At 42.4% G+C, this 27,054-nt stretch overlaps 4 protein-coding genes across 4 annotated transcripts; 2 read left to right on the top strand and 2 right to left on the bottom strand.

Annotated features, from left to right (window-relative positions):
- The first annotated feature begins 3,237 nt into the window (after positions 1 to 3,237).
- On the top strand, positions 3,238 to 4,669 carry npy8br (neuropeptide Y receptor Y8b). The gene has a single exon (XM_073466781.1). The coding sequence runs from the start codon at positions 3,274 to 3,276 to the stop codon at positions 4,381 to 4,383; it is 1,110 nt and encodes a 369-aa protein (XP_073322882.1). The 5' UTR covers positions 3,238 to 3,273; the 3' UTR covers positions 4,384 to 4,669.
- Positions 4,670 to 13,716: 9,047 nt separating this feature from the next.
- LOC140996269 (progonadoliberin-1) lies at positions 13,717 to 14,359 on the bottom strand. The gene is made up of 4 exons (XM_073466613.1): positions 14,337 to 14,359; positions 14,115 to 14,256; positions 13,893 to 13,991; positions 13,717 to 13,805 (listed from the first exon to the last, which is right to left on the bottom strand). The coding sequence occupies exons 2-4, from the start codon at positions 14,253 to 14,255 to the stop codon at positions 13,758 to 13,760; spliced, it is 288 nt and encodes a 95-aa protein (XP_073322714.1). The 5' UTR covers position 14,256; positions 14,337 to 14,359; the 3' UTR covers positions 13,717 to 13,757.
- A 1,255-nt stretch (positions 14,360 to 15,614) lies between these two features.
- Positions 15,615 to 23,510, bottom strand: kctd9a (potassium channel tetramerization domain containing 9a). Its single transcript, XM_073467046.1, has 12 exons — positions 23,387 to 23,510; positions 22,977 to 23,098; positions 22,844 to 22,887; positions 21,967 to 22,063; positions 21,416 to 21,474; positions 21,171 to 21,299; positions 20,972 to 21,039; positions 20,150 to 20,245; positions 19,913 to 20,062; positions 19,406 to 19,511; positions 19,197 to 19,330; positions 15,615 to 18,155 (listed from the first exon to the last, which is right to left on the bottom strand). The coding sequence occupies exons 1-12, from the start codon at positions 23,432 to 23,434 to the stop codon at positions 18,039 to 18,041; spliced, it is 1,170 nt and encodes a 389-aa protein (XP_073323147.1). The 5' UTR covers positions 23,435 to 23,510; the 3' UTR covers positions 15,615 to 18,038.
- Positions 23,511 to 24,083: 573 nt separating this feature from the next.
- On the top strand, positions 24,084 to 26,893 carry ankrd39 (ankyrin repeat domain 39). Its single transcript, XM_073466521.1, has 4 exons — positions 24,084 to 24,492; positions 24,627 to 24,730; positions 25,368 to 25,571; positions 25,671 to 26,893. The coding sequence occupies exons 1-4, from the start codon at positions 24,384 to 24,386 to the stop codon at positions 25,815 to 25,817; spliced, it is 564 nt and encodes a 187-aa protein (XP_073322622.1). The 5' UTR covers positions 24,084 to 24,383; the 3' UTR covers positions 25,818 to 26,893.
- Positions 26,894 to 27,054: the final 161 nt, after the last annotated feature.

Genomic DNA, 27,054 nt, shown 5'->3' with positions numbered 1-27,054 from the left:
GAGGCAGGATATTTCACAGTTTGACAGGAAACAATAAACCTCACTGGGAATTTTTCATGATTATAAACTAGTCCAAGCATCTTTATCTGCATCATGTTCTGCACAAAAACAAAGTTCTCATATTCAGATTATCGGTACCGGATCGCAGATAAAATAAACTAATTTAAAAATGTGCTACTTTGGCTCTGATGACACATCCTCGTGCACAATGTCCCCGCCCACAACAATATCCGATTGGTAACACGTCACAGTTAACATCTTATAAACACTGAGTAATCTGAATCTGCAAAGTAACTAGTAACTAGAGAGAGGATGTACAGGAAATAAAATTGTTCTGAGGTTTATTTCATCACTGGTTGTGTGAAATTTTGACACAAAGAGTTTCAGTTTTTTTACTGTAAATGAGAATCCGTCCCAAATATCGGTTTTCAGTCTACTTGATTTCTAACAATCGGTATCGGCCCTGAAAAACCCATATCGGTTGACCCCTAACACCAATATATCTGTGAGAGGCCAGTATCTACATACTGTGCAGCTAAAATCATCCAACTGATACATCGGTCGGTCTCTGTTTCCCACATTTACTCTAAAAAAGTAGTTTTTACCACTTATTGTCTGATTTTCTTGGAATTAAAGGATTAAAGGTTATTCCCAAATCACTTTTTTGATGATGCGTTTCATGATGAGATTTATGAATTAATGCATCAAAGGGGTTAATAATGTCCTGAGTAAATCTTTTCATACATCACTTCTAAGTGTCCAACAGTCTGCCATAAACAATCAGCATCACGGCTGCAGCTTGTGTCAGATCACGTATCCAGTCAGGATTGATTATCCTAACCAGAGCAGACTCAGTGCTGCAGAGGGACTGAAGTGATATTACTGTACTTCAGCTGCAGCTACAAGTGTTTACGTGTGTTATGAATACTCTGTCTTTGTTATTAATCACCACGGATGGGACAACACATCATAACAAGAATTTTCTGCTCATAATAGAGACAGCCTGAAGCAATTAATGTGTCAGCGTTTATCATCGTTAAGGAGTCCTCAATTAAAAAAGATGAATCCTTTAAATCCCGTAGATTTCATTCTGTTCGCGGAGCCGTGTTGCAAAACTAATTTCTGTGGGATTGAGCCGCGGGCCGAGACATCTTGGTTAATCAGTACTGCACACACACATGCGTGTGCACCATTCATACGCTCTTGGTGGAACAAAATAGCGTTTCTGTTTTTGTTTTCCAGATCATTAATTTGTTGGAATTTGTCCGGACCACATGTGCTTTAGGTTCCCAGGAGCTATTTGTGAGTGCTCAGTGACGAGAGGTGTCTGCTCCTTTATGGACAGAAACAGAATCAATTCCCCGCCGTCATGAGGGGAGAAAAACAGTGCGAGGGAATGATTGTCTCTGAAGGAGCAGTCATTATCGCCGTTATTGTGATGGAAATTTAAATCAGCATGCCATTACGGCGATGCCACGAAGAGTGGATCTGTGCTGCTCTCTTGATGATGTGCCATCAGCGTATCATTTATTCTTATAGCCGGTCCTCCAGGAGATAGAGGATCTGCCGGCAGCCTTGTGATCTCTGCACGCCGACGTTAATTATTCCTTTCATACATCTCTGTTTTTTTCTAACGCTGACGCCACTGTCAGGGTGTGCAAAGGTTAAGTGGACCTCAAAACACACCTGTGGGATCACATCCAGGAGTGACGAGAATTCAGAAGAGTCAGTCTCTGCAACCGTTTTACATCAAGTGAGGGTCCATTTATTTTTATGCTGCAGTTTATTTTTTTATAGGAGCAACATTTCAATTTAAGCCATAAACCAACGAGGGCCGAACAAAATGTTCAACATGTTTCAGCGTCGACATCACAACGTGCCCGTGTGCAACAGTCACAGTCAGGATGTGTCGGAGGCAGATCGACTCAATCAGGTCACGCCACAACTATTTTGACTAATCTACAAGAAAAGTCTGTCTGATATTACATAATTCAGTCTGATTTAAAGGTGCAGCTCAGCCAAAAATGAAAAATTCAGTCATTAGTCAGGTGAAGTTTTTTGTAGTCCACAAAACATTTCTGGAGCTTCAAAACAAAACAGCGTTGCAGCAAGTAGCTGGAGACTCCACATGGCGTAATCGATGTCTCTAGAAGCCCCAAGATCCAAAATTGATTTGAAAAGACTTTATTTACCCCCGATATATGGTCAAGCTTGTGCACCAACTTTAGACGGGGTGCACACGAACACTTTTAGCTCAGTAGCTACAGTAAAGATCTTTAAAAAACGGTGTAAATAACGTCTTTTCAAATAAAATGTTTTCAGTTGTTTAGCAGAATGCTGCTGCGCTGTTTTGCTGTGAAGCTCCAGAAATGTTTCGTCGACTACGAAAGGAGGAGATAATGACTGAATATCTGAACTGATCCTTTAAGGGTTCTTGGCTCTGAATGCACAGCGAACCACTAGTTGCCCTACCACTTAGCCCTCACCCTCAGTTCACGCCTCAGGGTCGGGTGTTGCTGCACTTGGGACCGCTCCTCTAATATCAATGCAGACTGACAGGGTTGGAGCGCGGGTTGCTAATGTTAGTCAATAAAGCATCGCTAGTGGTCGGGCAGTGAAGCAGCGCTCTCTTTTAATTGATGACTTGATTGATGGCGTGAAGTTGTGAACAAATTGCGAGCAAAATCACAAGATATCACCGCAGCTGAAGAAGTCGTATTAGAAATTTCCGGCCGCGTCTGTTTACAGACACGCCATCGATGACTCCTGATGATGTACGAGGGTTTTTAAGGGTTGGATTTCACCCACTAACCCTTCTAACTTTGTTCTGGGGGCAGACAGGCGCTCAAAAACACAGGGCAGGAGTAAAAATTGTAAATGAGAATGAACTTTGATCGATTTATCAAACACAGCAGGACCTACTTTGGTTGTTTGACGACATGCACGCCCTCAAAATCACCCCAATCACTGTAGAATAATTATTTCCAAACAGAGCTTTTTCAAGTTATCTGGTTAAAAATGCAAAATGCAGCCCTCAAACCAACCTCTTAATGTCTCCAGAGTTCAAAACTTTAAAGCTCCTCAGAAGTTTCAGGTTTGTCTCATTTTCCTTTTCTTGTTTTTCAGGCTGCAAATGAAGACGGCTGTGAAGAAGATTAAGGACGAGGGAAAGCTGTAAAACAAATGTTATTCATGAAGTAATTACAGCAGGTGTGACCCAACAGATTAGTTCACGTTGTCCCTTTGAAGTGAAAAAAAGGAAAAAAACCCATCATGGAGCTGCAGCACAGCACCAACTACAACCAGGCCCTGTGGAAAGAGATACCGTGGGACTTCACAGCGGAGCTTCACTGCTCGCTGTCGGTGAGCGGCACCACTTTCCTCATCGTCGCCTACAGCGCGGTGATGGCGGTCGGCCTCATCGGGAACTCCTGCCTCGTGTTTGTCATCACGCGGCACAAGGAGATGCACAACGTCACCAACATCTTCATCGCCAACTTGTCCTGCTCTGACATCCTCATGTGTATTGTATGCCTGCCGGTCACGATTATCTACACTCTGATGGACCGCTGGATCCTCGGAGACGCTCTCTGTAAGCTGACGCCGTTCATCATGTGTATTTCTGTCACCGTCTCCATCTTCTCCCTTGTCCTCATCGCCATGGAGCGCTACCAGCTCATTGTCCACCCGACCGGATGGAAGCCAGTGGTGGCTCAGTCCTACTTGGCCGTGGCTATCACCTGGATCGTGGCCTGCCTCATCTCGGTGCCTTTCCTCTCCTACAGCGTTCTCACCCTGCCTTTCCAGAACCTGAGCGTCCCCTTCCCGGTCAGCAACCATCTCGTTTGTATGGAGCACTGGCCGTCGATTGAAGAGCGGCGAGCTTACACCACCTCCCTGCTCGTCTTCCAGTACATCCTCCCTCTCGCCCTCATCATGGTGTGCTACCTGCACGTCTACCTGCGCCTCAGGAGGAGGAAAGACATGGTGGAGCGCGGCAGGAACGCCACGCAAAAGAAAAACAAGGGCTCCACGAGGATCAACGCCATGTTGATCGCCATAGTGGTGGCGTTCGCCATCTCCTGGCTCCCTCTCAACGTCTTCAACACGGTGTTCGACTGGAACCACGAGGCCATCCCGATCTGTGGCCACGACATGATCTTCTCATTCTGCCACCTCACGGCGATGGCGTCCACCTGCGTCAACCCCATCATCTACGGCTTCCTCAACAGCAATTTCCAGAAACAGCTCAAGTCCACGCTGCTGCGCTGTCGCTGCTGGGGGGTGGCGGAGAGGTACGAGACCGTCCCGCTCTCCACTGTCAGCACTGAGGTCACCAAGGGGTCGATCCTCAGCAACGGGTCCATCAGCATCAATACTTAGATCCAAGGCTTTTCAGTCGGGAGACAAAGAAACTACCGGGGCCTCTTCCGCCCTCATTGTGTCATCCTTTGGAGCTTTTTCTTGCTTGGCTGCGCCCAAAAGCAAGGTTGACGTTAACAAAGTTATAAACCTCACAATAGCAGTCCAGAGGGAGTCGGCCGAAGACACTTAACCAGCGTGGCACGGTGCCCTCGATTCAACATGTAAGAGGAAGTAGATAACAAACTGATGGGACAAAGGTTGGACAAGTTTAACTGAAGGCACTTTACATGAGCACTTTTTGCATCTGTAGTCTGTACAGTCCACTCCTCGTGAATGAAGAGACAGCATTTACCTGATATAGACCTGTCGTGTTTTCTTTGTGAAGCAGCTGGATCGCCTCAGAGCTGTTTAACAATTTGCTTTCACACCTTTTACCTGCTCTGGAAGCAGCAGAGGACTGAAGGACAGATGGTTTTGGAGCGAGCGCTGTTGCTGTTTTATGTTTTCTTAGATTTGATGCGAAATATGAACGGATTGTGAACTGTGACGTGTTAATGATTATAGGCAGAGCGGTTTAATACGTAACTGAAGGAGAGGACATTAACTGTGACTGCAGGCGTTCACACAGAAGCATCATCTTAATGTATTTCTTATTACCTAAATCCACCACAAACGATGTAATGATCCTTTACAGGAAAACCTTGGCGAGAGGCTGTAAACATTTCACGCTGCCTGCCAAGGTCCGTGCTGCAGTATATAGTGCGTGTGGGCTGTTTTTTTTCTCATTCAATGTGCCATACAATAACCATATATCAAGTGCCATAAAACAAGGTGGCAGTAAAGGTCTCAGAGCTGCTGTATATAACATTACTAACTACATGTCTGGCCTGTAAAAAGATGTGACTCAGTTTATAGTTTATGAGCGTATGTACGGGAATGACGAGCACCGTGTAGCGTAGCAGATATCTCCTGTTGTTAGTCACTTCTCTTTGTGGTATTGAACTGAATTAAAATATTTACTATTATCTTTAATGTTGAGATGTTCTCACTGTCATGATTTGTTTTGTTTTGTTTTATTTACTTCATGTCAGAATATTTATCTCACTGTCATTTCATCCACGTCACTCTCAGCTTTTAACTACGATTATCGTGGCCAAACAAAATTCATGAGAACGATCCTTTCATTGTATCATATACAATCCAATCTATCCTCAGCTGTGTTTACTGTGTGTTTTGTCTCTTTTATAGCAATAAATTACCTTCAAAATACAAGTGTAGGATGGTGGAGAGAGAGTCTGTAACCACAACTGTAAAGAAAGTGCACGAAAAGAAAAACAACTGCAGAATTATTAGTGAAAAGGCAACCAGATCAACTAAAGATGCACGAGGCCGAACATCTCTGCAGGATTATTCAGACGATTTTATCTTATTCACGATAACGATATTATCGTGATATCTACTGAAATTTGAAAAAAGAAATGCTAGAAATCAAATCTGTCTGTAATTTTATTTACAGTGTGTTTATTTGTAAATAAATTAGGAAGGTGGAGAGAGAGTCTGTTACCATAACAAGCTGGATTATTCAGACGATATCATCATTTTTCTTATATCATGGTTATCGTGATTATCGCAACATCGAACCATTCTGAGTGTAAATTCTGTAACAAGTAAAAGTCATGTATTTAAATGTTTATTCCAAGTAAAAATACAGAAGTATTTGTGTCAAAATATCTTAAAAAGTGCCAATGACATTTTTAGATTAATGTGTACTGTATCATTACTGGATTAGAATCATTGATTCCCCCTAATTTAAGCATCAAAAAGATAAAGGAACAGTCCACCCGAAAGTAAAACACAGTCATCATCTCCTCCCTCCATTTTCCCGTACAACTGAAGTAGCTGGAGACTTGATTTAAAATGTAAAAAACAACCAAAGAAACACAATAAAATTCTCCAAAACTACATTAAAACTTTTGCTGAATTACCTATTAGTAGTTCCTGTTTGCAGTGAACCTGTGGATGTACAGACAACTATCACTGGATTACTGTGATACTGAAGAAAACTTAAAAACATGATGTTTCTCAGGCAAGTTCTGCACATGTAAGGAGCGTCTTTTAAAAGGATTTCTAAGCAGATTTAGTCATCATCTCCTCCCTCCATGCTGATGAAAGTCAGGTGAAGTCTCGTAGTCCACGAAACATTTCTGGAGCTTCGCAGTAAAACAGAGTTGCAGCATTCTCCTAAATTAATGAGGTTGTTAAAGAGACAACAAAAACAACAATGAAAATAATAATCATAATAAAAACTAATGGCTCCATTCAGCCCTGGGATCCCAAATTGATCTGTAAAGACGCTCCAGAGATGTTGGTGTGGATCAGTGGATAAACACATGCACATTTGTTACTCATGAAGCCTGATTCCTTGATCCAAGATCATATGTCACCAAAAAACAGTCTCCTGTTAAAGACGAGATGACACACAGAGACCAGACTGCAGCATCTCCACACCGTGTGGGATCCTGATTCCCCAGAGATGAAGTGTTTACACATGAGTCAGTCAAACACTCGTCTCTGCTCTACTACGTGGCGTAATGGAAAAAAAAAGAAAAAGAAAAGCTTCTGCAGAACAGACGATGTTTGAGAAATCTGTCTGAGGTCAAACTCAGTGTGCTGCCTCCGTGTGCATTATTCAGGGGGAAAGTCTGAGATCACAACACATTTCAGATGATGCTTGTAGCGTTGAATAAATCAGCGTTGTGTTTGGTGGCGTGGATGTTAAACAGCTGTCAAACCGCAGCTTCTGTCATCAGGACGAGGAAGGAAGAGGTTAAGATCGTTTCTCTCATCAGGGCTGTGATGGTAAAGTCAGGAGGTCAGGTGTCGGATGTTTTTACACCTCAAAGGAACTGAAATCTGCTTTTCTGACTCTCACAGCGTCTCAAACAACCTGCCAAACTGTTTCCCGAGCCCTTCAGAGAGCTCTCAGGGGTCCTTGGCGACATAATTGACTGTGTGCTTCTGCTGCCTTTGTCCTGAGCCGACCTCCGCAGACTGTCTCCTCCTATTCTGCCTTCTTCCAACCTTTTGAAAACACCACTGAATGAAGCTGCAGCGTTCATTTTGTTTGGGAGAGAAAAAAGCACCCGAGATGCCGGAGGTGCTGACGTACTCCAGCGACTACTCTCGACAATGAGAGGGAACTTAAAATGATGCCGTTTTACATTGTTACCCGAGTAGCTGTTAAAGAGGGGCTGCGGGCACATTACTGCGCTGTGAAACGAAGCTCGGCTGAAGACGAACTTAACGAGCACACAGGGCCAGACTCTCTGCTTGTCAGTGGAGCAGTTCCAGAAAAGATTAGCATCTTTGGCTCTCTGCATTTTAATTTAGAGAGATTCTCATATAAGCACAGCAATCACAGGAACAACGTGAACTACATAGTTGGCCAGGATATTCCCCAAGCTGTTGTTCTGAGCTTTTAAATCCTCCGCAGTTGCATTTTTTCCTGCCTCAATACCGCAAGAAAAAGGGCTTTCACATCCCATTACAGCAACGTACGGTTCAACAGGTTCACTGTCATCATGGATTTCATTTTGATTGTGTTTTCTAGTGTTTGTAATTACATATTTGTGCAAGTTGGTTTTAGAACTCCCCTCATGCGGGCTTTAAAGGGACAGTTCACCCAAAAAATTAAAGTTGAATCATTTCTACTCACCTCCATGTTGACGGAAAGTCAAGGTGTCAAGTTTCGTAGTCAACAAAACATTTCTGGAGCTTAACGGCAAAACAGCGTCGCAGCATTCTTCCTAAACAACTGAAGTAGCTGGAGACTTGATTTAAAACAGAAAAAACAACCAGAAAAGCATAAAATGGTGTTATTTACACCCAGACCTGTCAAAAGTCCACACAGTCTCTCCTCCAGTGAACTGTACAAACAGTCTCTGGTAAAAGTAGAAGTACTGATTCAACTTCTTTACTCCAGTAAAAGTAATAGAGTACAGGCTCTGAAATGTACTCAGAGTAATCAGAGTAAAAAGTCTCCCTCTGAAGGACATTTGTGGTCAAAGCTAACTGTGAAAGACAGCCGGTTTTGGTCAGCACAAAACGGCTGAAAGTGTCTCCAGGGCTCCTTAAAAAAAGCCCAGTTTTATCGCAACAAAATCGGATGGAGATGGTCCGACTTCTCGTGACAAATAGCCGGTTGTGACGCTACGAAAAGGATGGAAATGTCTATAAAGTACATATAAAGTGGTGCGACCCGTTTGGCAGCCTTGCTGTGCTTGTAATCACGACACCTCCTGCACTTCCAGGCGGCTAATAAGCACATGATGTGAATGTGATGTGTCACGTTTGGTACAAATGTCAACCTTGGGCGTAACTATGGTTTGCCGAAACGTTAGCTGCCGGTGACTGGGCTGAAAGTTTCAATGGTTTGCAGAGGCGAACATGGCCATCGTTTATTCTGGAGACTGGGTTTGAAATGGTACTGATCTGTGTCCGACCCATCCGTGAGGATTACAGGAAGCATGACACAGTTGGCCTGATGATCTCTTCCCCAAATAATGTACTATATGTCTGTCTTTGTAGAAGAAAGTCGGTCCCTCTGCAGTTATATAAGGCGTTACAATAAAGACCTGTAATGTTCTAGTTGCAAATCTTGTACACGGTGATGTCAGACAAAGGGCACGGTGCCCCCTTTGCTCCCCGGTGAGCAGGCACTAATCTATGTTTTGGCAGATGAAAAGGTCAGAGGGAGTCGGCCCGCTGCCTCTGGAATCTTAATCACCGTGTTATTATACATGCTAACATCTGTAGGACGCATCCAAACCGACAGGTGGCTCATGTCGGGGTCAAACACATAGATCAGCTCGGTTCAATAATTCCTCGTTGTCTTATCTTTCTATTGAATTGCCCTAATGGTTCCGCCTCGGATCGGCCGCTTCCTGATTCATCTGCTGTGCGAGGGAGGGTTTATTTCCAGGGAGCATGTCACAGTTTTATCTATAGAACAGCTTGGATATCACAACAGTCCGGCAGATCTCAGCTTTTTGAATTAAAAACTACAAATATCCATCGAATCCTGGAAGATATATCAGGGCCTGAAATTTCCTCTGTGTCCCCTGTAAAATTCATAACACAAACACACACACACAGACACACACACAGAGTTTTGTCTTGCATAACACAAGCAGCAGACTTGACAGCCGGGAACAACAACCCCCCTGATTGGTGTCAGCCAGTTTTTTCCTCGGGATTGGTTTTGTGTCGTGTGCATGTGCAGTCTTGACAGAAAGAAAAGAAAGATTCAGATCTATAGATAGATAGATCAATAGATCGATCAATAGATAGATAGATAGATAGATAGATAGATAGATAGATGGATATAAATGCTTTCATGTCTTTAATCTCGCCCTGACAATTCAGGAGCCGGCCTCAGCGTCTGACCTTCCATTTCCTTCGGTCAGAAGGAAAAAAAGAAATAGACCTCGGCCAGCTTTAGTTGCCTGGTTACAGTTTCCTCGGGGGTTTCAATGGGTTTCCTTCGAGCCGACACGCGGCACCGAGCTATTAGAGGCACTTTATTAAACGTTGACAGCGGCGATACGCCGGGGTTTGATGCAGTCAGATGGTTCACTCTGCATGAAAAGAAGGACAACAAAGAAAGTGAGATGTGATATTTATTGCTGGGGGACGCCTGGGGACACGTTCGGGACTTTCCAGTTTGATTTGTCTGTGTGGGTTCAGACAGTAAAAGGGACTTTTTATTGTGGCGTGGCAGGAGAAGCTAAAGGTGAAGCTGATTAATAACCAGCTCCATTTAACATGCACGCTGATTAACTGTAATGACTTACAAGGACACTTGGAAGAAACATTTTGGAAACATGTACTTATATATAAGCTCGTACGCTTTGTTGTCGAAAGTAAATATGTATGGAGGACTGAAACTACCAAAATAAAAACTAAATAAAGAAATAATAAATGGATCAATAAATAAATTAATATGCCAGTAAATGCACCAAACATAATATTTAAAGTAAATGTGGGCATTATATAATGATATGTTTTAATATAGTTGATACAAAGCTACAGCCTGAAGCTGTTTAGCTTCACTTAGTATAAGGACAAGGGCAAACGGTTAGCCTAGCCTAGCTTTGATAAAAGATCACTGGTTCAGGTCTTGAGGAGGGTCTGTGGGCTGAAACGTCAAGAGATTAAAAAAGAAAAATGCAAATGGCATCAGAGGGTGCAACACCTTTATCTGCTTTCAAACCCTTTGGACAACAGTTTCCCCATGTTTCCAGTCTTAATGCTAAGCTATGCTAACCATCTGCAGGCTGTAGCTTTAGATTTAGGCACCCGTACAGTCATTAGAGTGGCTCACAGCCTCTACTTAGACTCCACCGCCGGCCTCCATCAGCTCTGAGACCACGACCCGCCTGTTCACTTTTATTAGTTCAATCAGCTTCGGGCCGGTCTCAGAGAGACTAATTAGAAGTAACCTGTGGACCTGCAGCTGTGGGAGGACCGGCTCAGCAGGGTCCGCGTCAGGTATTTTCTTGATGATGGTGCCGTTTGAAACCATCGTGGCCTCCTCCACTCTCCTCTCCTTTAACTCGAGCCGGAGCTGCTTTGATGTCTCCACTTTTAAAAAGAAAATGTCGATAATGTTCTATAAGAAAAATACCTGAGATATGATGTCTTTGATTTAGAAAATGGAGGGTAGAAGGACACAGGGAGGTTTTGTTCACACGTTATTGATCTTGAGTAAATATTTTATTTCCTGCTGCGCGGCTCCCCTTTCGGTACATCCATCCCTTATCAATCACTTTCAATAAAGGACAATACTTGACCCAGATGGTGTCGCTGCAATCTCATCAACAAGGTGAAGCCCAACGGAAGTGATTCTGTGACCCGTGTGTTTGCTGAGTAACAGCAGACTGACACACCGATTGAACTACTTTGAAAAACACCCTTTCCACTGGAGATAAGAGCCACGCACACACGCACACACACACACACACACACACACACACACACACACACACACACACACACACACACACACACACACACACACACACACCTGCACACGGCTGTCAGCAGGATATTACAGGCTGTCAGATCTCTGTGATGAATTAACTTCGATTTGTTATTCAGGTTGTTTAAATTCCATATGCTGTTGGCAAACACACACACACACACACACACACACACACACACACACACACACACACACCTGCTGTCACCTGCTCAAATAATGTTCATGTTGCTTATCCGTCCATGAATAACACCTTTTATAATCCGTGGCAGATTGTGGAGTGAAGCAAGTCCAGCAGGCGGTGAGATATTACAACACAACTGGCTTCACATGTTCTCGTGCTGGACAAACACAATAAAGTACCGTGAATTACATTCTCTCATTTACGGGATCTGATCCGACCTTTTTACAGAAAATACTGTAACAATCTCAGCAGCAGAGATTATCTAGAGTCTAAAAATATGGATTTTTATGGCTGAGTGTTTTGGGAGTCAGACAGGCAGCAGATGAAGGAGAAGAAACTTCAAGGAGGAAGTTTCATGTTATTTTCTGGGGCCATCTGGTGGCGAAACACTGAGAACCTCATCAGTGACGTTTGGGTGAAAATGACCCAAATGTTTTCAGTTTCTACTCAAAGAAAAACTTTACATTTAATATATTTTAGTTCCACAGAGTCACAATGTCTAAGTTCATATTTAAAGTCGACCTTTTCGACCTGTCATAGCAGGAAAAGCTACGACATGAAAATAACGAGTACATTCAGTTCAAGCTGAGCCCGTTCTGCTGCTTACTGACACATGAACAGAACCAGACATCATTAACTGGATTTGTTTCACCCGAGTATTTCCTGCTATGACAAGTCAAAATGTCTGCTGTGAAAAAGGGTCTGCAGCCAACAGCAGGCTGCTGGATTTTAACTTCTCCTTATCATTTTCCAGGAAAAAGAATATAAACTTAATGGCATGTTAATTATGTAATGGATTAATCATCATCATCATCGTCTGTATCATGTTGTTACATTGTCATGTTGAGTTGAAGACCATCATGCATCAGGTCTTTCTCAGGGTGGTTGACCTGCAGACCTGGAAATACAGTGAAAATAATAATAATCCTATAAAATAAAAACTACGTGTTGAGGTTCAGGAAGTCTTCGTGGTTTGGGTTAAAATAACTACGTTACTTCTGTAGCTTCAGTTACAATCGTGTCTATGTGACAGAGATAATGTAACTTTACTGTAGGAAGTGAAAATAACAACACTGGACACAAACAGCTGTCTCATTCACCTGACTTAATAAGCTGCTTTCACAATTAGGGATGTTAATGATTAATCAATTAATCGCTGTTAAGAATTTAACCAATTAAAAATGTCTTAATCGACAATCAGAGGCACAAATACAGTAAAAACATATTTTACACTAACAGATTACAGACACTTGTTTTTCAAATATCTCCAAATAAAACACAAAATACTGGTGAAGTAATTTGTAATTCAAAAAACTGCAGAAAGACATTTTACATAAACTGATAAACTGATTTTAGCCATTTAGTCGCCTCAGTATTTTAGGGATTTTGTGGCCAGTTGTTGAACAGCGACAGACAGAAGCTCCGTAATTAAAATGAATTAACTATTTTGTATTGTTATTTTATTTAAGGTTCAATAACTTTACGTTGACTTTATCTGTTCTTTTAGCTCCTCATGTGGCCGACTGTGATTTTACATCAAACACAGATCCTGTCAGTGGTTAAAACAGTTTTCTAAAGGAAAAATGTTCAACATATTTAATGTTATTGATGATTAATCAATAATTGACTGTTAAGGCAGCCGACTATTGATTAAAGAATGAGGGCGGGCTTCTTTCTGCTTGATATCAAACTGCAATAAGGACAAAAAAATATATTTTTGATTGTGTGCCTGTTAGCGATCATGTGTCACCAACACTTAAAATAATCATCATCATGTTTTAGTTTCCAAATTATGTAAAATTCTCATCATTGTCGCTCAAATGCACGATTATACACTCTGGTCTGCCTGATTACTACGGTGTCGTACATACGGCTTTCAAATATCCTGAAATAAACACCTTCATTCTCCTTCTGTGCTCACATTAAAACATTTATCACCGACAGTGAAAAGGATCTTTAGAGGCAACATGTTTATTTTCCTGCTCTGTGGAGACATTACTGCTGTTTTCCTCTCCATCAGCTGAGACATCATATTATAATCCCATTAAGAGTTTAAATCCTCCCAGATATTAAGGATATTAAAAAACATTTAGTAAGCAAGTCTCACACAATAAACCACAAAGCGTGTGTTATGCTAATATAATAATTTATTGTAGAATCAAATAATCATCATTTCTTATAAGTTCTGTGTCCGTTGTCCCGGTCGGTGCCGCTGCCCTGAAACAGACGAAGAGATTCAATCTGGGAGAAGAAGTTAAAACTTGCCTGATGCATGAACAGAAACACATCAGGTAAAAAACTTACGATAAATCCTTTCATTCTGTACATTTTGGGGAAAGGTGGCTCCTCGGCACAGCCCAGGACGCTGCAGGGAGAGTCGGCGTGAGGAAAACGCTCGATGATCTGTTGAAGAACAAAACATCAGTGAATCTGTGCAAAAAAAATGTTTACACACTTTTTACAGCTGAAATTTTCAGTGTAGCTGCTCAGAATGTGATTTTGGGCTGTATAAATAAAAAAGCTTACGTCGCCCAGCGTGTCCGAGAGGCTGTCCAGGTCCCTCTTCCCTCCTGGACTCAGTCCATAGGACCAGTGCTGACAGCAGCCCTGTGACATCACCATCATCACCACCAGCAGCAGCCAGAGGTTTGAAGTCTGAGGAGCCATTCTGAGGGAACAAGCTTTAACAATATTACTTTACATTTCCTGTCATAGCTCACAATTCACAGCTTTAAAACATGTATTTACCTTTTGTTCAGGTGTCTCTGATTTCCTGTCCGCTGTCCCTCTGTGAATCCTGCTGCTCGCTGTTTTCCAGGGTTTTTATAAGCCTGTGCTGTTTGACTCTTCACCACAGGAGGCCACAAAGTGGGATTAAAGAAACACTTTAACACTGGCGACCTGCAGGGCTGCGTAAAGTTCACACATGGGGTGTGATTTCTGCCCCTCCACAGAAAGAACGAGTTATCCTGGACGAGTTTTGCCACGAGCCATCGAACATCTTCAGCCGTTTCCTTTAACGATGTATTTTTTAATCTTCACAGCTGAGACTAAATAAATGATTCAAAATCAGATGAGAAAACTCGGCTGATGGGATCCTGTTTCATCCGTTCTGTCTGTATTATATATTTGTTTTTATATTAACAGTCGTACGTACTTCATTAGCTTCTTTTTTTTGTCAAATATATTGTTTTCTTCTTCCTGACACGGGTCCATTGTTCATTACGCTCTTTGGTTATTTTAACTGAGGTCTTCTCTAATGCAGGATGAAGCTGTTTAGCAGAGACTGTAAACACAACTTGTGTTCAGATCTTGACTAGACCTGTATCCTGTGAGATTTAAAAAAATATAAATATCTACTGTCGTGTAGATTCCCATCAAATGCAAAAATGTAAAATGGCTCCATACAGCTCGTCCGAAGTCTCCAGAAGCTCCGACATCCAAAATGGATTTGGGATCCTTTCTTGAACACATTAAGAGGCAGAGGTGACTTTACTTTAGTGTATTTTGGGCCTTTGATCTGCCAGAGATTTCAGTTTTCTGGCTTTTGTCTTGGACCTTCGTTGACCTCACTTGTTCTTGGTTACATGGGCTCTATTTCCATTATTACAAACCAACAAGGCTGCCGAACAGGCGGCCGGATTTCCAGTCTCACTACTAGATATTTTTAAGGAGACCTGCAGACGTTTCCAGCTGTTTGTGGCGACAAAGTTGGACCATCTCGACCCGTGATCGTGGCGACCAGAACAGATATTTTAAGCTGAACCATGATGTTTTCTCACCCTAACCAAGTGGTGTTAGTGCCTCAACCTAACCAGAGCATCAACACAGCGTTGTCCAGTTTTAATTTATGTGTTTAGTTTAGTAACTTGACATTTATTCTGGTGAGTGGTTTGCTATTTTTTTTTCTTTTACTTGTTTTATTTTGTTACACTCTGTCTATTTGCTTGTTTTTGTGTGTGTATTGTAAAAAGAAATTCAAAAATAAACTATATTTTGAAAAGAATCAGACACCAAAGATTGTTTTCTTCTTCTTCATAGCAATTTATTTATAACAGTCATTTATGGAAATAAATTTCCATGGTCGAGTGCAATAATCACAGAGAGGGAGCCCGACACGACTCCCCGTCTCAAACACAAACCAACGTTTGCTCCATATTGCATTCAGTGAGATGTATCAAAATAAATAACCAGAGCTTCTCTCCCGTTTGATTTTCACCCTCGAGGTGAAACACACAACATGATTGCCTTCATCATTCACTCTCACAGGCTGGGTACCTACTATTGAATAGTATTGCATCAGAGCAGCTTTGAGCTACAGCGAGAGAGAAACTTCACGAGTAACGCTCTTCACACATGCAAACGGACACACACCGTCCAGAAGAGGTGACACAAACAGCTGACGACACCGGCCTACGCTAACGATGATTCTTTTGGTAGTTTTGGAAACACACCGGATTTGATTTACAGAAGATTACAAGCACCAAACATTTTTTTGGTGAAAAGGTATAACATGTTTACAGGTTAACATATAATTGTGCATATAAGTTCAAAGCATGATTAAGTGATATACTTCGATACATGAAAGTATTTTCCAGGCAAACCCACATAAACAACACGTGAGGATGGCTTTGAGTTAAAGGTGTAATCTGGAAGAAATGGCCAGAATTCAAAGCTCCAGAGCTGTAGGGGGCAGCATCACCGCTACCTGCTGCTCACTATACTCTTTGTTGTTGCTATCTTTGGCTGTAGCGACTAGTTGCCGTTAGCAAGTAGCTCAGTTAGCCGTGGAGCTTCGGGGCTCAGTAGCCTCCCAGTGAAGACGGCTGGACTCCAGACTGGGACTGAACACAGCCTCTGAGATTGACCGAGGTCAGTTCAAAGACGGGGGATACAGGACTATGACTCCAGGGACGAGAAGACATCAGCGGTGAAGCATTTTTACATACATCATCACTTCTTAGGAGCTGATCACACAGGGGCTTGTCGTACGGACTCAGTCGCTTCAAAAACACCTTGGAAAAGCACGTGTTTAGCAGCACGGTGCACGTGTGGAGCTGGGCTGCGTGCGAGTCCCGGCATCAGATGTGATTGATGGGAAAAGCTGTGCGACTACACGCCTTGTGCAGAAAAGTTTAACAAAAAACTGGAGGTGAATATTTTGATATTGATACGTCCACCAATATTCTTATATACACTGAATATATGTGTAAATACATATTTCCTTTTCAATTACTTGTAACAAGGATACGATTTATGTCCATAACGGTGGCAGGAGACTTTAGAGAACTTTAAAGTTTCAGACAACAAATACGCCACAATACAGATGTATCTGTGACAGGCTGATATATCTGTTGGGCTCTAATGTTGAGTTTCGGTGTACGGTTGTACCTCTTGAGGTACAAAGTGGTGTTAGGAGACAGGACGGGCCGGGGCTAGCTGGTTAGCATGCTAACTTCAGTAGACATCTCTGCCTCACAGTACATAGACGTCTCTACGTAAAGTCAACGCTGTTGTTTCTTCACACGTTTGTTCTTTGAATGTCTGAAACTGAAATCTGGCCACATCTCACATGTTGCACCTTTAAAGCACACGACCACATTGGATTCTTTTCTCACAATGGAAATGTGAAGAATAATAAATGACACACATAAACATCACAATATGCAGTGCCACAGTCCAACGCATGCAATTGTGGATCACTCACACACCGGATTAAAAAAAGAGGTAGATTCACAGAGCGCAACACAAAGGAAAGCTTCTGAAGTACACGATAATTCAAAGTAGGAAAAGGAAACGTCACAGCTGTAAATCATGTATTGCATCACAAGCTGTGTTTAAAAACTAGCCTGTCGCATAGTTTTACGGTGCACTAACAGCACTTTTTAGCCTTTCAGGCTGTGCTATTGTTATGGCTTTGGCTTGCATTGCTTCTTTATAAACATGTTGAATCCAGCAAAATTTAAATTACATATTTAAAAGAGGAATATAGAACGACACAGTTACTGTAAGTGACCCTTCTATTTCTGCTACAGCAGCATCCAGCGAAGCTCAGCGCTCTGAGCTTCGCTGCACACAGATTATCTGATTATCTGACTCCCGTTTACATGTCAAGTAATATAAAGTGAATATAAATTATGTCAAACATGAAATGGAGTATAGTCACACATGTACATACACGAGGAACATTATTTTGTTTTGGTGATATACGCAGCGGAACATTTAGGAAACGATCCTACCATACAAACATACAGAGACAACCCTGAAGAAATTCTAGTGCAAGATATTTAAAGCTAACATAATATAGGTGGAATGCCAGGGATGTGCATACAGCTACCTGTGCTGCAGACAGGTAAAGAGAGATCGAAAGTAGGAGAGTATACGGAAGAAGAGGCTGGAGGATGGAGGAGCCAGCCGTGGCCCACACTGGACCTGCAGCCGTGCGGTCAGTTATCTGACACTCTGCGACATGTGCAGCGGCGTCAGCATCTCTTCAAAAATGGCTCCTTTCACGTTGGAGCCTCTCAGGTTGGCTTCCTGAAGGTCGCAGCCGGACAGGTCACAGTTCTGCAACAAAACAAAGGCAGGGCGGTTAAAATGGGTCAGGTGGAAACCCGCAAAGTGCCTGGAGAACTGTTGACCCCTTTGTTCCACTCAAGCAGCAACAACTGGGGCTGAGATATGAAGTCAATGCCGATGTACCACAAACTGCAGTTCCTCTAACGGCCACTTGAGGCTCCAAAGGTGAGTCAATCCCCACAAGAGCCCATGTTAAAAACAACAGAAATAAACAGTTTTTGTCTCCATATCTAATCTTCTTGCTCATGACAACTATAGGAGGTGAATTTTTATATAACACACTCATATAAAAATTATATTAAGGTTTAAAGTGAAGCATAATTAGGGGCGTGGCCTCTTTGACTGACAGGTAGACGCGAGCTGTCTGCTCAGCTTCATGTCAGCTAATTCCAGTCACTGAACTTCACCTCTCGGTCGTGTTTGTGGTGTTTTTTGAAGAATTTTTATTACAAATATCAGACAACAAATATGCCTGTGCAGTCGACTGCACTAAATGACCAAAGTGGGGGGACAGAGGTCGGTGTTTTGGATTAATGAGCGACTCGGTTAGTTTTAACAGGCAGCTACTGGAGTCAGCGAGCTCTGGAGGAGACAGCCGCGGTCGAGGAGAGCACAGAGTCTGTTTTTTTTAACTTTTGGGATTAAAAAGTGGATATATCTTCACTTTTGCCTCCCGTAACAAGCCATGGAGGTGCAAAATCCACTGTGAAGTACTGTAATTCTCTCTTATTTGACTGCTGAATGGAGGGAGATGTACTTGACTTCATGGACGTACAGAAAAGAGACGGGGGAAAAGAAAAGACACTACAGGATGACGAAAAGAAACAGATTATCTCATCTGATGTGATATACGATCAGGAATCTGCACAGGGTGTTTTATTTTGAAAACTAACCCGACTCTCTGTGCCCTTCCTGTGTCTGACTTCTCTGCTCCGTGCAGCTCGATCATGCTTCAGTCAAAAATAGATGTAGACTGTCTTGCAGAGATGTTTTTTCCAAGAGATTATCCCTCTGTCAGCCGTGACTCACCTCCAGATCGGTCCCTGCTAAAGTGGCTCCCCGCAGGTTACAATTCTTCAGCTTTGCATTTTTCAGAGTGGCCACACGCAGGTTGATACCGGTCATCTGGCTTCCTTCCATGTCAACGCCTTTCAGATTAGCACCTGATTACAGAAACATTTAGTTACAACATGACCACAAAAGGTGAAGCTACCTCTACACTCATTGTGATGGATTACCTTCCAGGTTGGCCTTCAGTCCAGACGGATCTTCAAAGTTGCATCCTTTGAGAGAAGCTCCCTCGGCGTTGGAGCAGAGCATCTTCACCCCTTGTAGGTTAGCCCCCTTCAAAAGACAACGCAAAGATCACAAGTGATGATGATATCTAGTGACACTCTACAAGAAAAGTATGCAAAGTTACTAAATTGAGGAAAAAACATGTTAATTTCTTTAATGAGTGAAAGTGAGAGTAGGTGTGTGTGATTGGCAAACATGTTTAAGAACAGAAGGGTCGTCCTCCACACGGCCGAGGGGGCAGCTGGTGTGAAGTGACTAAAAAAACTAAATCTGAAAGTCTTTTGTTCAGCAGCAGGAAGGAAAATAACACAAAAACACCACAAACAATATAAACAGAAGAAGGAAATGTTCACTTCCCCACTGTGAGATGTGTTGAGTGCAGTCTGCTGATACTGTGTGTGCACATGAATCATTCAGTGCCGACAAGAAAAAACTGTTTTCAGACTCACGTCCAGGTTGGCTCCAGAGAGGTCGGCCCGCTCCAGATTAGAGCAGCACAGGTTGGCATGTGTCAGATTGCAGCGGCTCAGATTGGCCATCTTGAAATTGATGTAACGCAAATCGAGTCGGGACAGATCGGCGCCGCTGAAATTAAGACCCTAAAATCACAAAGAGTAAGAGAGTTAAATATAAACTCGATATGGTGGAGTGATGAAGGTAATGAAAACATTTTGACTGAGCTGTACCTGACAGCGCAGCTCTGACTTTGTGGGTGTTGCCAGAAGAAAACGAACAAACTCTTTGCGGGAAATGGGAGAGTGGTCCTCCGGAGGCTGTGAGTTCTGTTCGGAAAGTAAGAACATGGTCATGATGCTGTCGAGGGAGTGATCACATTACTGAGGGTGTTTCACGCTTGTCCTGTTTGGTTCAATTGAAACGGCTGGTGTGAAAGATGTCAAGCAAACCCTGGTGTGGACCAAACAACTGGACTGAGACCAACCAGAGATTTGTGATGTGAAAGCACACGGACCAACCGATAAACTATGTCATTTTAACATGATTTCAGTAGCTAAATTACAAATAAATCCATCTGCTGACAGTGAAATTTGCTCAAGAAGTGACCTGATAATCGATCTGTCGCCTATAGGCTGTGAATGTATGTAAAATCCTTGTATTGTAACACGTTTGCACGTCAGCCTGGGAGTTTTCCCTGATTAACAGGTCAAAAACGGTTCAAACTGCTGTGCTGTATACTTCTCTGTTCACGTTGTCAGTTCATTAAGTCCATTAAAAAGTGTGTGACAGCTTCCTCCTTTTCATTCTACTGTGACTTGGATTTTGCCTGTGAATGTCTGCCTCTTATTCTCATTTATAATTGCCACTGTATCTTTACTCTTTAAGTTTTTAACGCTGAGCAAACCACAGTGTTGTTGTTTGTATAAAAGTGTGCAACAGCATCCCCACAGTGATCTGCAGTCTTGCAACACTAATAATGCTTATAACCAGTTATATCTTCCTCTGTGCTTTGTGACACCAATGAACTATTTTCCTTCCACAAATCATCTTACCTTGATTGCTACTTCCAGCTGTTCGGCGAGCTGCTCAATTCCAAAGAAGCGAGCCTCCTCGAGGACACCTGGAAGACATTAAGGACAACGCTACTAATCTGTGTTTTTAGGAAGATTTTAATCAGGAAAATGCTGATGACATTTTATTTAATGATCTGATACAGGCAGACTTTCCTACTTTGGATTCGTGGAAGCTCACCTCGTATATTTATGCCTTCATTGATAATGAGCTGACCGTGTCTCAGGTAGTTGAGGATGGGCTCAAAGTATTCAGGGCTGCGGTCGATCAGGTAAGCCCCGTGCTCGTCCCGCTTGTTCCCCCACACATCTGCAGCAAACACAGAAGTTAATGACGAGTTAATAACAAACCCCGTTCAGAGAGATGGCTCGCATGAAAGAATGAGGAACTGATTACTGATCGGCGTCTCTGCAGCCACAACTTACCTTTCTCTCTGAACATGTGAGCGAGCATACTCTCCGGCTCTTTGCTGACCAAAGTGCTCCTGAACGCACAAACGGACACATTCAGCAAAGAAGACGAGGAATTAAATGTAACTATAACAAAGAAACTTAAATCTTTAGTGCTGTGCCTACTGTGTAAAGACAGAATTAAAGGAATAATTCAGGTATTTTAAGAGGGGTTGTATGAAGTACGAAGCCATAATGACAGCAGGAAGCACTAATGTACTGCTGAGGACGGGGAAATATATTTGCACATAAAAATGGCAATCTCAAGCTAAAGTATGCTATATTTAGCATATTTTCACCACTTTACCCTGCTGCCTGACAGCACGTTCAGCCATTATACCACTCTCCTCTAATCAGGAACAGGAGTCGCTGGTCTACAGCTGCTTATATCAGGTAGTTCGTTGATGTTATTAAGTGAATTTGATGGATCCAAACTAACCCTTTAAAACACAGAACTGACTCTGGATAAGGACTTCACAGAACCCCACCTCAAAAACACTGAACTGTTCATTCAGGACCACAGGTACCTGGTGGTGGTGAACGGACGACCACCGATATTGAGGGTCAGCCAATCGGTGTGTGCTCCGTGCTGATCAGCTGTGACCCTGGCTTCATGTTGAGGGTCTGTGATGTAAATAAAGAGACAATCATTAGTTGATTAGTCGATTGAAAGAAAATTAATTTCCAACTATTTTAATAATTGATTGATTGTTTCAGACATTTTTTCAAACAAAAATGCCCAAAAGTTGCTGGTTTGAGCCTCTTAAATATGAAGATTTGTTCCTTTGTGTCATTTCTTTTCTTCATTTATGACAGCAGACAAAGAGTCGTTGGGTTTAGGATTTAGGTTTATTTAGTATAGTTTGTATTTTATGTTGATCAGTAGTAGGAATACTATGAATAAATAAAGGACGAGAGGTTGACATGTTGTTCATTTACTTCTCCCTTTGCAGAAACGCATACAACACTTTCAAATAACAAAAATAATATTAAATATAACACTTTTAAACTAGAACTTAAGTGCAAAGAATGAAATGCAACCATGACGGGACAGCCTACAATATTAGGTGCAGCTGTAGTTAATTATAATAAAAATTTAAATACGACAGCGTGACAGAAAATATTGCGATATTCGATAATATCTAATATCGGCCCGAACCGAACCGAAGTTACATTCATACTGGTTATTCTAATTTTTGACATTAATATTTAAAGTTTTACTGCAAATGCATATCAGTTATTGATCTCCCTGATTACTTATAATCAGTTTTGGTATTAGTCCTGAAAAAACCATAGTGGTCGACGATGACAGTGCCTGATTCTCCTGCGGGAGTCGATGTTGTAATTGATTTTCTGAGAAAAGTGCTGTGTTAAATAAAACTTTTCCTACGTGACAGCACTCACCGATGAATGGATCTCCTTCTGACACGTACAACACATCATCATCTCTGTAGAAACACACAGAAAACAGGTCACAGGCTGAGATGACAGGCTCACAACTGCAGGCATCACATCCATTGCTGTGCTGTGAGCTCACCTTATAAGTGCAATGTCATCTATGAGGCCACCCTTCCCGTTGTACAAACAGGAGGCTTTGATTCCCAACTTATTGCTTGCTACAGATAGTAAGTCTGACAAGGTGCCGTACACTGCTACAACCTGGGAGGCAGAGATGAGAAAAATCAGTTCATTTCAGTCTGAAACATAAATAGGTCACTGCAGTCTGATACATACATGATTAATGAGCCCATTCAGGCTGAGCTAACATTTTTAAAATGCTAAAAAAGACAAGACTTCACCTCATCACTGTTGTTAATAACATAATAAAGTTGTGATATAACAGCTACAGTGGAGGACTGTTGTTTAGCTATAATCAAACACGTATGTTCAGTGGAAAAATCCAGTCATTCTGCGGCCCAAAGCTGCACAGCTTTCTTTTTTACCCACCTTGCCATTTTTAGACGTCCCGTTAATAAATAAGGTAACTCTTCTCATTCTTTAGGCGCTTTGGTCGGAAGTACTTTGCTACAGTAACTATAATAAAGTGACGCCTGCCAGCTAGCTAACACTCGCCTATCGATTCAAGCTGGCTACCGTTAGCTAGCTAGCTAGCTGCGTCAGACAACAACACGAGACGAGAAGACGCCTTCAGGAGCAATCGGAAAAAAACAGATAATACGCAGTTGCACACACACATACGTATATTGAAAGTTTAATACTCAACCCCTCGGCCACATTCACAATTTTAATTATTTCTATCACCAGCGTATCACCTGCTTAAAATGTACTAATAGTAATGTAGGGAAATAACGGGGACGAAAACGACTAGCTATAATATATATTAAAAAAAAAAGGGATGAGCAGGTTTTTGATCATATATTTAAAAAAAAAAATGACATAATCCGTTGCAGCAGAGCCAAATTTCGCTTTTTATAACTAATGTTGCCATCAGAGCACAAAGTTAAATGCTGTCGCTCGTTTTCCCAAACAAATCTGGGACGCAAACCGCCTTAAATCCGACTGTCCCTGAAGGGTGCCTCCTGACAGCAGCTCTGCAATTGGTCGAAGCGTTTCTACGTAGCACGCACAGCGGCATACGTAATGAGGAGGTCTGGCGAAAACGTTTAGCCATCCTTAAGTTTTTTCTCGTTTAGCTGAGAAAAAACGGCCGTTTAAGATATTTCAGCCTTTACTCGAGTTATTATTTAACATTTTTATGTCACTCGGTTAAAGACTCATCAGCTTCTTAACTTTATTTTAGCTTATGTGCTAAGTTAGTCCTGTTGGTGGTGGTACGTGAATGCACCACCAAGTTGTCGACTACTGTTTTTGCCACAGAAGAAGAAGAAGAAACACGGAAATGTCAAACAGCATGATGTTTATTCATCAAAACTAGTGTTCAGCTCGAGTTTTTAATCAAACTGGAGGATTTTTATCCTTTTTTATGCCGTTTAACATAATGTCGTCTGATAGACACAGCTGTGCGTGCTGCTCCCACCCTGCCTCCTCTCCCAGTGTCCACCAGACACTGGATGAAATGGACTTTGAACGAGGTTTGCATTCATGTGTCAGACATAAACAATGAGTCTTCCTCCAAATTCAGACTGTTGCATGTTTTATCTGTCATAATAACTGATCCATATCAGTGTAATTTAGTGATGTGCATGTGTGTCACCCCTCTGTGCAGGTATCTGGTCTGCTGCAATGGATGGGGACCTGGAGAGAGTCGCATCTTTACTTCAGAAGGGCACAGAACCGAACCTGAGAGACTCGGCTGGATACACAGCTCTGGTGAGTGTGCTGGGGACAGAGATGGGCACAAATACAGTGCAAAGTATCTTGTCACAAAACACTAATACATGCAAAAGTAAAATACAAAAGTACAAGTAATTTGAATATACAAAAATACACAGTTTAGACATTCAGAAGCCTCCAATTTCAGTTTGACCTTAAAGGAGAAGTTCATCCCAAAATAAAAATCCAGTCGTCATCATCTCCTCCCTCCGTGCTGCTGGAAAGTCAGGTGAAGTCTCGTAGTCCACAAAACATTTCTGGACATCTTCACTGTAGTTGCTAAGGTAGAAACGTTAGCGTGCACAAGCTTGACTTCATGTTGCGGATGGAAATAATTCTTTTCAAATCAATTAGTATGGAGACATTTTACTTTTTTTCCCTGTTTTAAAACAAATCCCCAGTTACTTCAGTTGTTTAGCAGAATGCTGCAACACTTTTACTGTGAAGCTCCAAAATGTTTTGTGGACGACGAGACTTCACCTGACTTTCATCAGCGTGGAGGGAGGAGATGATGACTGGATTTTCATTTTGGGATGAACTGGTCCTTTAGGAGTGAATGTTACATCTGTGTAATTTGTCTGTCTCTTGTCTTTGCTGTCCACTGTCTGTGTCATGTTTGCGTGTTTTGTCTCAGCACTATGCAAGTCGCAGTGGTCATCTGGCCGTGTGCACGTTTCTTCTTGAGAACGGTGCTTGTGCGTCTCCCCAGACGCCAGGCGGAGCCACACCGCTCCATCGATCTGCTTACTGCGGTCACATGGACGTGGTTCGACTCCTGCTGCAGCACAGAGCGGACCCGATGCTCTGTGACGACGACGGTTCATCCCCTTTACATAAGGTACAGAGCTGCCAGCAATAAGATGATCAAACCCTCCAGAGAGACACTTATTAAGATAATCAATTACATGTGTTTTCGTTGCTGTGTTACATCGAGCAGGCTGCAGAACGAGGCCATGAGGAGGTGTGTCAGCTGCTTCTGGAGCACCGTCCAGCGCTCTGCAGCCAGCTGAACAAGAGGATGCAGCTGCCCCACCAGCTGGCTCCGCAGGGGCGTCTGCAGGAGCTGCTAAAACCACCTCGGTGATGACAGACACTCTGATGTGAAGTGATCCTGTTAAGGGCTTTTCGAACCCGTGGCAGCAGGGGGAGCTGTTGTCTGAAAAGCTGCGTGTGCTTTTGCCAGTCGACCATGTGAATCAGCTGGCAGCTCATGCGCAGTGACCTCTTTCGATCCTCCCAGCACACTGTTGGAAAACTAAACAGGCAAACTGTTGGAGAGAAAAGCATCAGTGAAGCTGTTACAGCTGGTAGCAATACATCATGGATGGACACCAAAGTCATGTTTACACTATTGTACCCGGTTACTAACTATGTATTAATGAAGTTATTAATCAATGCAACAGATTAAATTATTTTAAAGGGCACGTTTGTTTCATTGGACAGGTTTTAAAATGTTAAATACTTTAAAGCAGCGGTCCAAGTGCACTGAAGGCTGCACTGTTAACTCACAGGGCCCCAAACTACCTTCTTACACCGCCTGACATTTTCATTTAGGTGCAGTGGCACTTAATATATGTTCACCTAATAATACATTTTAACTTCGGCTGTAAAATATGGTGATCAAATAATATAACTTCAGGATCAACAGGAATGATCATTTTTTTATGAAACTGAAACATGCTTTGACAACCTTAAACTGAAGGTGTATAGACGGGCTTGGGGTTGAAGAGGTTCAGTTAAGATAAACTAAAGAAAACCTGCAGGCGTCAGGCCGGTCACTCAACTTCCCTCAACTAGAAAGAACAGGGGCAGCAAAGAAATCTCAGCAGGGCCTCAACAGAGCAGAGTTTCTGTCTGACAGTCTGTTGGGATGAGGTCTGCAGTGAGTCAAGGACAGAATCAGAACCAGTCTGGCCCGGGTGTCATTCCCCACCTCTCTTAAGCCTTCACAAAAAGGGCCGTGGTCACACCCTGATTGGCTGAGAGGGCAACGCCCCAAGCTGCTTTCACTCGTTAATTATGAGCCAGTCTCCAACAGCCTGCACACAGCTGATCTGAGTCCACTGCGATCAATACAGAGGGGCTTAAAATTGAAGATCTTTCTCTTTCTCTACATACTGCACCTTTAACAGTAAACAATAAAAGCCTTCATTAAATGTTCATGCCTGCACCACTGTCCTCGTGGAGTTTAATCTGAAGAGGTCCACATAATTAGATTTACCGACAGTAGACGCAGACAGTTCCTGTAAATATAGTTATAATATCTGGATTCAGATTAATTTTAAAGGCTTTCACACACTGTCATCAAGCATTTTAATAGA

This window comes from Pagrus major, chromosome 5 (genome assembly GCF_040436345.1).
Source record: "Pagrus major chromosome 5, Pma_NU_1.0".
Lineage (NCBI taxonomy): Eukaryota > Metazoa > Chordata > Actinopteri > Spariformes > Sparidae > Pagrus > Pagrus major.
This window is presented reverse-complemented; position numbering and strand designations above follow the sequence as displayed.